Source organism: Pseudochaenichthys georgianus, chromosome 20, assembly GCF_902827115.2.
Source record: "Pseudochaenichthys georgianus chromosome 20, fPseGeo1.2, whole genome shotgun sequence".
Classification (NCBI taxonomy): Eukaryota; Metazoa; Chordata; class Actinopteri; order Perciformes; family Channichthyidae; genus Pseudochaenichthys; species Pseudochaenichthys georgianus.
Window position 1 is genome coordinate 8,308,240 of NC_047522.1, and position 10,700 is coordinate 8,318,939.

At 40.3% G+C, this 10,700-nt stretch overlaps 1 protein-coding gene across 1 annotated transcript; it reads left to right on the top strand.

The window, feature by feature from the left end:
- Positions 1 to 4,696: 4,696 nt before the first annotated feature.
- Positions 4,697 to 9,356, top strand: bambia (BMP and activin membrane-bound inhibitor (Xenopus laevis) homolog a). Its single transcript, XM_034109178.2, has 3 exons — positions 4,697 to 5,294; positions 6,966 to 7,247; positions 8,290 to 9,356. Exons 1-3 carry the CDS (start codon positions 5,219 to 5,221, stop codon positions 8,706 to 8,708), a joined length of 777 nt encoding a protein of 258 aa, XP_033965069.1. The 5' UTR covers positions 4,697 to 5,218; the 3' UTR covers positions 8,709 to 9,356.
- The last annotated feature ends 1,344 nt before the right edge of the window (positions 9,357 to 10,700 follow it).

Consider the following 10,700-nt stretch of genomic DNA (forward strand, 5'->3'; position numbering starts at 1 on the left):
ATTAATGATTAAGTAAAATATTAAATTAAAAAAGGGAAACTTAAGGGAAAACTAACCATTTGCTATAACTTACATGATAAGTTTAACCTTTAGACTCTACTGCCCTCTGTTGGTGTTTCAGTGTTATAACATGAGGTGGCCACTTGCTTGCATTCTTAACAAAACGTTGTGGGCATGACTCCTGGCCTCAGAATATCTACAGTTGGACTGTGTACAACTTAAGTAGATTTACTAAAGGCTTATTGATGTTGAAGAAAAGTAGGCTGGTTATTTGTAACACATCGGATTGAATTTGCATTCTAATTCAGACAACAGCGATAGCAAACTCTACGACAACACTCAATAGTAGTAAGATTACTTTGGTTTAAATCTGCAAAAATCAATGCATTTATCCATACTTGCTAAATGTTTAATTTGAAACAGTTAACCTGACTTTTGGACTGAGGATATTATTAGCATACATCATCATGTATATTATTTATGTATACATTTCCCATTGCACCATATTAACTAAAACTTTTTTTTTACATGATTCTTTAATATGTCATGGTTTGATGTCCGAGCTAGACAAGTACTGATCCAGTGAATTGATGATTCTTTCTTGTATAAATGTCATGTTTTAATATTACAGTTTAATATAACTGTGAAGACACACTCGCCAACAAAATATGTATTTAAAGTAATATAGCTTATTTATTCAATTCAAATGAATCAATTCAAAATCGTACTCAATGCTGTGTGGACAGACTTGAGAATAACTGTTGCACATACAAATGTTATACCATGAAGTTCCTACAGAGGGCGGTGTGTCTCCAATAATAGGTTGCATCAAGAAAATCTTACACAAGGTCCCCTCCATGGTCAGATTTTTTGTCTGTAGACCACAAAACAATGTTTTAAGGAAATACAATATGTCGTATTTTCAGCTCCATGCATGGGCTTTAAATGGATGAGGAGAAGTTTGGAAAAACGTACTTTATACATGTGAATATAAGAGGGTTTTTTGCCACTTTTTCTAATGTATTTGTTTGTATAAAAAGTAAAACCAATTTACATTAATCTTGACCTCTTGATTGAAATACTTCATTTTACTATGACTACATTTTATATGTGGCTGTTTTGATTATGTTGAATGAAACACCTGATATATGTAGGGAGAGTAGTAGAAGTAGAGATATTTTCTTATTGTTCCCCTTTTTTGCTATCATTTGTTCACTAATCATTGCTGCATCAGTAGAAGAACAGACATTTAACCGTATTGTTTGGGTTTGCACTGTACACACAGGTCATAACAATTTTACCTTTTCTAATCAGTAGTTTTCATGTCTTCTCAAAGTATCAAAAACTGTGCTTCTACTTCCTGCAGAACTGTATTATTTCTTCCTATCCCCCATATTATCATGCACTAAGGAGGCATCTCTCTTCGTGATCAAACGCAGCTTATCTACACAGTCATCTCTGAATGTGGATAAGAGGACAGAGTGCTACTGAATTAATTCCCAACATAAAAACAAAGGTGGACGCTGTCAGTTTCCTGTCTGCAAGCACTCTAGATAAAGTCAGCATGAGTGCATGTGAATGCTGAGCCTGTAACCCAATCTGTAACATCAAAGCTGCTCCCGGCACATCTCCAGTATGGATCCACATAACTGCTGCTGGACCTCTGACTCTGATGCTGCGCTCCATTATCTGGAGGAGAATAAAATGGATCATGAAGGATGGAGACAGTCTGCCTGTCTCTGATTCTTCAGAAACCTTGATATGGCTCACATCAAAGAGAGAGGAGGAAGCCGTGAGGTGTCTGAGGAAGTGTGTCTGCCGGGGTGTGTGTCCTTGTGGATCATGGAGTGAGTTTTGATCTTCAAAGTGGGAATATTTAGAGCAGGTCATTTTGTCGGGTTAGGGCTCATGAGAAAAGTGGTTTTAGAGACTTCTGTTTAAAGTTTAAATCCAGTTTTGAGTCATCTACTATGGTAGACTTGACCTCCACACCCCCGTTAACTCAGCAGCAACCCAGCCATCGTTGGCCTAGCAGTAGGGGGGCTTTTGTTAAGCAAAGCCCATACATTCTGTAGCAGGTCACACCTACAGTGTCTCCTAATGTGTGAAAGCAGACAGCCTGTGGGGTGTAATCTCCCTAAAAGGCCACTTACATGAAACCCCCTCATGATGAAGGCTTGTCGACGCTCATCCTCTCAGCATGTAAAGACACACAGTTTTGTTTTCTTAAACAACGTTTCCCAGTCTGGAAGTTGGAAGTCTTGACAAAACAAGGCTAGGTTTTCATTAAGATTTCATATGTATTCTTAATTTAGTCACATAAAAGAATGGCACAACACGTTGGTTTTACTTATCACAAAGAGCTCTGAGCTTGTGAAAACAGTTGTATGATGACCTCTGTGTCTTTAGAGGGAGTGTTCACAGGTCTATGAAAACAGCCCTTATGATGTCATAGTGATGTCATGCAAGTTATTTATCGGAAAATGTATTTCGGTACAGCCTGGATTAAAAAAAACGAAGGTGTTTGTTAGAGATGAGTGGATTTACCAAGCAGGGAAGGTCAAACATAAGTCAGGATGACTTTGTCCCTGCTTCACAGAGTTTGACCATTCCTTTTTATATTCAAAATCAAGACACTTTTAATATGGGCAATACTACAATGTCTTAAGTGCCTGTGATGAGGCCATATTTAAAAAATAAAAGCCTCATACCAGTTATGACCAACAGATGGTGATGTTTAACTATCCAACACAAGTTATTGCAGCTTTAAAGAGGCTGAACAATCTACTAAAAAAGGGCCTTTCTGATCCTATTCAACTAAATTAACTCCAAACATTATGAAATAAATCTCCTAATTGTTTATTTTAATTCATTTATATTAGGAGGCACAGTCATAGACAACCGCATATTTTGCCATAGGGGTTCCCATGCCTATATGAAAAAGAATTACACCCAGTATCACAGAAACTGATTAACTCTGGGAGAATAAAACGTGTATTTCTGCTGACTTCATCCCTTATGCAACTCTCAGTAAAGATAAAAGCTGTAGTCGTGGACTGGCGCCTCTGTGTAATTGCAGATAATGACGGTAATTGCAGTGAGTAGGCCTATGTTCCCTAAAGCGGTATCCTCATCCTGTTGTCTATTGGACACAACCAATGCCTGCTATGCTTTATTTCTACAGGAGTGGGTCTTCCCTGATGATATCATATTAATTTTAAGATTTTCTATAGGGCTAAGTTATAATTTGTTCTTCGTATCGTTTGATGCAATAACACAACTCAAAAATTAATTAAAGCTAAACTATATATGAACATGCATTAAAGCTCTATAAAGAGTATTGACTTTTTAACCATTGACCTGATCGGGCACGTGTGTTTTGCATGCCGATTTTTAGATGACAATCGTGTCTAGTGCTCGCTCTGTGTGTGTGTGCGCGCGTGCGTGCGTGTGTGTGTGTGTGTGCGTGTGTGTGTGTGTGTGTGTGTGAGCGCGCGTGTGTGTGTCGTCTCGGTGGCGCCATGTGCCTTTTGGATTGCTAATTTGTGTAAACGGCTGTCCGGCTATCCTCCCGGCAGCAGCAGCAGCAGTCTGTAGCCTGAAGGGAAGCGGCTCAGCGCGGCGTCTCTCTGGCTGCCGGCTCGATGACACTGCAGGTACTGCTGCAGACCGACCAGGGTTCACTTGCACAACATTTCCATATCATATTAATTTAAATGCATGGAAACTGGGATGACACACTACATATGGTATATAATTATGTTGCTATGTCATTAAATCATTGAATGAATCTTAACCTTCCATTTCTAGAGAATAATCTGCATTTTTGGGAACTATTTTACTCTTTATATCGCTTTTGGTTGCATAATCCTCCTAACACGTATTTATAAAAGCCTTGCATTTTTTTTTAAAAATTCCTATATAAATGAATTAAGTTACATATAGGCTAACAGGATAAGGGAAGGTAGATTAGTTTATGTTGAGGACATGGTTGAGGATCATATTTGTTATGTAAAGATTACACATGCAACACTGAAGGATGTAAATCAAATAGGCTTTGTTATGGCACTGTCCAGGAGTTGACATAAGTTTATAATTCAATATTTAAATGGTGATCAATGTAACAAAGCAACATTTTCAGGCGATGTTGTTAATGGCAAAACCTCATGCTGCCCCGATCAATGGAATTTATAAATGACATAATATTATGGAATATGGTGTTATGGAAGTGAAGGATGATGAATGGCTTGACCTGGGTCATCAAGTGAGAGGGACAGAGAAAATATAACCGGAAAAAGGGTGAAATGGTCTAAAAAAATAAAACAAGGGGAAAAATATAAATCTTTTAAATTGGACCTACATAACAGTTGAGTAAGTGATGGTGCAGCAGGGATTTATTAGTTAGTGTTTTGATTAAACATACAATTTGTAAAGCCCACTTCATGAGGTCGGGCTACATTATTAATGAATCATATTTTGTGCATTTATTGTCAATTAAATGTATGATGTTTGACCTTCAATATTGTTATTTAAATAATGTGTTTTTTCCCTAATTGTAATCGCTTTGTTGCTAGGTTATAGAATACACTTCCCTTGCCTTATTTTGAAAATAATTACCGGAAACAGAGTCATTATGTATCCTAACCATAGATCCGAACTGACTTCTCTCTCGGTGGTTTGGCCAATCAGCTTGCAGAGGGCGGAGCTCTGACAGACCACAACTATTTCTCCTGCTAAATCTTGTGTGTTCGGAGTCTGTGTGCAGTCTTTGGTACAGCAGTGTTCTCCGTCTTTTTCGAACATTTCTCCGTCCAGGAATACAAAAGTGATGCCTCTCCTTGACCGGCCGAATACAGAGGCAAAGGAGGACCAGCGGTGACAACTTTACATCCCATTTAACTCACTTTCCCGGAGTATATTTCGCTTTTTTTCCTTTCGGCTTGAAGAAGAAGACGTTGTGTTTTGGGTCCTCCAGTAATGTCGGACCGCTTTTAAAAACATACTTGTTCTGTCTCCATGCGGGAGAAGAAACATTTTGGAGTGTTTTTTTGATACTTTTGTGTCTGTAAGGATTGTGAGCAGTCGTGTTTCAGCACGGGAATGACTCATGTTTGGCCGTAGCTTCATGTAAATATTTTTGTTGTCCAGCTCTTCGCTCAGCGGACTCAAGCCGCTGCTACTGGATCTACGAGGACTTTAGCGCAGTAACTTGCTGTAAATGGATCGCCAGTCCACTTTCATTTCCCTTTGGCTACAACTGGAACTTTGTGCCATGGCTGTTCTTCTTACTAAAGGTATAGACTTTGTTCTGGGTGACAGGGCATGTTCATTCGCTTATTAAAACTCAGGATATTTTACAGTGATAAACCAGGACTGAGCTTACACCTCACTAAACGGCCGGACTTTACTCTTAAACTTGTTTTAAAGTCGTGCTTCGTTTACTCAAAATGTCCCTTCTAAGCAAGAAAACAATGTTGCTTTTTGCCCGTATAACCTATTTCAGAAAACACTGGAATAAAGCAACGTTCCGGAGGAGAGTTGAGATAACTCTACTTGTAATCATTGAAAACAAACTTGATTTACATATTTTAGGGTCTGTTTTATGCCAATGGGCATTACACATGACTATTATTGGATCAAATCCTGTAATAACTGCATCGTAAACAACTAAATTATTGACTTGTTTAAAGAAAATAGTCCTGCATTTTTTCCAGATATAACTCCCAACTTTATATTCCAAATAATAACAGTGTTATTAAATGGCAACAGTTATTACATGCAGATAACACACATATCCTGTCTTTGCCTGGTGTGTTTCACTTGGATAACTCCATGTTTAACTCAGTTTTGAAGCTGCCATTCATAGAGGACTGAGTAGGGCTAACAGGCAGCCCCCCCCCTCCCTTATCCCACAAAGGGGCCTCTCCTTTCTAATGAAATATTCTCCAAATGACCTGCCCGGGCCCTGCTGCTCCAATCATTCACAGGGAAAAGACTGATCTGATGAATGTGCTCCTGCATTCAGAGGCTCCACCACAGAGAGGAACACTTTCTGAAACGTTCATCCTCTGGCTGATGTCATGTTAGCCTAATTCTTTAATGTAGCACATGGAGACCAAAGGCAATACTTTTGTCCACACAGTCACCAGATTAAAACAGCTCCTACAATATGTGTTCAAAGGTTTATACAATCATCATTATCCTTTAACATATGACTAGAGGACATCACAGCTCATCAACAGAAGTGTATAATAATCTTAAAGTCATGTTTTTGTTTTTTTTAAGGGCAGATCCATTTGTTATTTTTAAAGATTTTAAGGAGAAGCCACGGCTGCAGTAATGAGTGGGCCCGTGTAGAAGCAGGCAGCCGTAATGATAAGGTTGCTGGAAGCTCTTTAGATGCGACCTCGGTGCACCCTGCCCCCCCCAGGCAGTCCTGACCACAAGTGAAGCTTTGCGTGCAAACGGGGGGAGAGGAGACTCCGGCCCCCCCCCCCCCTCCCTCTTTACAAGTTTCCATTTGGGTTGAAAGAAATTGACTTTGGCAAACAAACCACTAATTATAAGCTACACGGTTCCTGTTGTATAATACAGACAAAAAGGGCAATTTTGCACGAGAAGCTCTTGAAATGAAGCTGCTGAATTGATGCAAAAAGTGGAATATTCCCCTGAGGTCTTTAAAAAAGTTACCAGGCTGTTTATTGCCCTGCATAGCAGACACTTTGTGAGCAAACACACTTTCAAAATAAAAGTATAGGAGACCACAGACTGCCTATGATGGGATTAAGTCCTTAAAGCATAGGAAAAGCAGATGCGGAATATATTTTCATACAAAATGACATACTAATAATAGGGATACCATTTAAATCAACATCCTGGTATTGGTGACTTACTGAACCCTGACAAACACAAGCCATGTTATTGTCAGAAAAACTCTTCTAACCCTGACCCTTTTTCTTTTCCAGGAGAAATAAGGTGTTACTGTGATGCGCCGCACTGCGTTGCCACGGGATACATGTGCAAGTCAGAACTGAACGCCTGCTTCACCAAGGTCCTGGACCCGCTCAATGTAAACTCCCCCCTCACCCATGGGTGTTTAGACCCCATCGTCAACTCTGCGGACATCTGCAGCAGCAGCTCCAGGGCCGTGGACATCCTGAGCGGGGCCTCGACGTTGGAGTGTTGCCACGACGACATGTGCAACTACAGAGGCCTTCACGACCTGGCGCACACCAGGGACTCGATAGGTAAAAGAAGAAACCCTCATACAGCTCAATCCCTTTCTGTCAGGATGTTTGCTTTTTCAATGAAATTCTCTTAAAACTGCTTTAAAAATGATTGCACTCTTTGGGGGGATTTTTACGATTCCTCCTTAGCAAATATTCAATATTTTCCTCTTTCCTGTTCCAGAAGTAATACGTTTAGCTGTAGGGTTCTTCAAACACTCTGCTGTTTATGGACATGCAGGCCACCCTTGCCCCTCCACCCCTTCCGAGCTTTACAGAACTTCAATTTGACTTTTAATAGGATCCAGCTCTGTGGCTGGGAAGCCAGGGAGCCGCCAGTTTACCTTAAGCACTTGGAAAGAGATCAGATATATTCCTTTTTTTATTATGTGTGCACCATGTAATTTTCCCACCGAGTAGGAATGTGCCTTAGAGTGAATATCCCCTGACAAGCCTGCATGTTGGGCACTAGCTCACAGAGTTTTGGAGAGATGCACAGAGACAGGAGGGGACGTTTTATTGGGACTCTGACCAGAGCACACTAGAGTTTATTAGCTCAAATTAATTATTGGCTCTGATTCTGGACAGGGTGACTCATTTCTGCACTTTCTCACTCTCCCACTCTTGTTTGTCCGTCTTATTTTCTCTATGTGGTTACTGGAATACCTGGAGAGAAGAGCTTATTTTTAGTATGTCTTTAATCTGAGTAAATGAAGAGATGATTTGTGCCAGATTGAGCTATTACCTCATTTCAATTTGCAGTGCATACTTCTACACACACTTAAAACATGACATAGTCTCTATCACTCGAACAATTCTACAGACAGATCAAAGTAGAGAATGGTAAAAAAAAAACTGCAGATTTATCAGTGCAGCTTAACATTTAAATTCATTTCAACTAAAAACTCACATTACGTTCAAGTTAATGATGTCAAGATCAGCTGGAATCATATGATCATTAAACTGCAACTCCATTCATATATTCAAACTTTGAAGGCACATACGAGTATATAATAGCAGTGGAAACATGTGAGTTAAACAGTTGGTTATCTTTATTTTTCAGATCATAGCCGCTACCAGCCGGACACCAACAACAGGAACCTAGTGACCCGGGTTCAGGAACTAGCCTCGGCCAAGGAGGTGTGGTTCCGGGCGGCGGTGATCGCGGTCCCCATCGCCGGCGGCCTCATCCTGGTGCTGCTCATCATGCTGGCGTTGCGAATGCTGCGCAGCGAGAACAAACGACTTCAGGACCAGCGGCAACAGATGCTGTCGCGCCTCCACTACAGCTTCCACGGCCACCACACCAAGAAGGGCCACGTGGCGAAGCTGGACCTGGAGTGCATGGTGCCCGTCACGGGACACGAGAACTGCTGCCTGACCTGCGACAAGATGAGGCAGGCCGACCTGGGCAACGACAAGATCCTGTCTCTGGTGCACTGGGGGATGTACAGCGGCCACGGGAAGCTGGAGTTTGTATGATTCCTGCCGGGAAATCTGACATTGACACAAACCGCCTTCTCTAACGTTGGCTTTCTTCTTTTTAAAAAGACATTCCCATGTTTTCGTCCATCGGGCTGTTGGGTTCAGTTCTTTTTAAACCAATGGCGAAAAGATACGAGACTGATCTCATGCCGTGTGGTTTTTGCTAGAGGAGCACTTTACTTGAAAATGAAAAGGCGAAGCAACGAGGAGCTGTATTTAAAAACTTGAGAGGGCAGAACTGAGGTGGAGTGAGCGCTCCGTCACTGCTCCTGAGGATCCTGGACTTTAACACTGAGCGCTGAAGGATTCCAAATCTGTCTTATTTGCACATTTGTAAAAAAAAAAAAAAAAGTTGTCGTTGCTTAAAACAAGAATTTTACACTGACACCAGGGTACAAAAAAACAACTTGTCTGAGGAGTAAAACAAATTCAGTGTTTGACTGTAAGTGTGCACACTCCTCTGTGTACATTTCATGATTCAAGCTTATTGTAAAGATTTTAAATATATATATATTTTTGTCTGATAAAACTGACCGGTGTGTGTCTTGCTCTGGGTGAATGTCCAACATCTCTCTCTGTGATCAGACTATAAGCTTGATTGTGAGTGTGAAAGAAAACCTTCCATTAAAATGACTTTTTATTTAATTCACGATTCATTCTTGTGTTTTTCCTTCATATCTAGCTTTAAAACACTGACAAATTAGATACTGCTACTGTACTTTGTGCTATTTGGCACACAAAGTAATAAATCTTGTCAAAATCAGAGGTACAGAGGTGTGTGTGGGTGACAGAGCATCCTCCTTTGGCAGTATGATTTGTGGAGTGGCCTTGGGGTGTGTGTGACAGTGCAGCCTTGTTATACAGTGAGCTGCTACATCTGTCAGTTGTTCTTGAACCCTCTCCAAAGGTCACGTTTTAACTTCAAATAACTTCTCTTTCCCCCCCTCACAAGTTAAATGTATCCTGGAAGTAGTGGAGCTATTTATTTTATCATTACTCTAATACCTCTGAAGACCCCATTTACTGGATGTCAGTTAAACACTGTCCCCCCTGTGTTCAGCAGACTGTTTAATATTATTTTTGGTCTTTTTTAAAACATGGCTGGTGGTCTATATTTTTCTTGTCCAAGAATTCCATAAAAAAATACAACCAACAAATATTGTGTCTATTAAAAGCGATAAACCCCACCCCGAGTAAAACACCTCAGTGAGCCACACTACCCTCCTGCTGTCAGAGACATGAGTAAGACTTGTATCAATCCGCAGCTGAAAATAGTCCCTGAGAAATCCACCCCCTTTCTATTTTGAGTAACATTTGCTAAAAACAGTGCTCAGCCTTTCAAAATGAAACTATATTTGTGACCAAACAAAGATCCTTATTATTTCCAATGGGCTTGAGCCTGAGTGCAACGGTACATACGTTTTAAAAAAAAAAGTCTCAATGACTAATATTTTCTGGTTTTGTTCTTTTATTGGGATTAGAAGATAACTGCAGTCTTGTGCTTTACCAGTCATTTTTTGTTATTAAATAGCTTGTTTACCCAATACACAAAGTGTTACCTAGCCAGCCAATAGATTTTTTTTCTGGGTTTTTGAGTGAAATATACTCAAGGACTGTTCAAGATCTTGCAGGAAAGCTCTTTTTGCAGGATATTGCAATTACTTAAAGCTATATTTCCACAAGTCATACTCATACCCTCAGTCACTGGAACACCGTATTTAAACCATTAAGGGAGACTGTCAATTCCTGGCTGTATTCTTACTAAATGTGTATCCAAATAGCAACAAGTAGAATGGCAAAAGCTTGATTTTGACAGTTTGTTTGGCACCTGGGGTTAGGTTTCTGTCTCACTCATTGGTCAGGAGTTTCTCAACTCCAGCTGAATATTTACGTTTCCAGAAGCCCAAATGTCACAGTAATCATGACGGGACTGTAAAAGTCAGTGTGTTATGTACAGCCTGCGTCACACAGAGCAAGATGGGTTGTTGG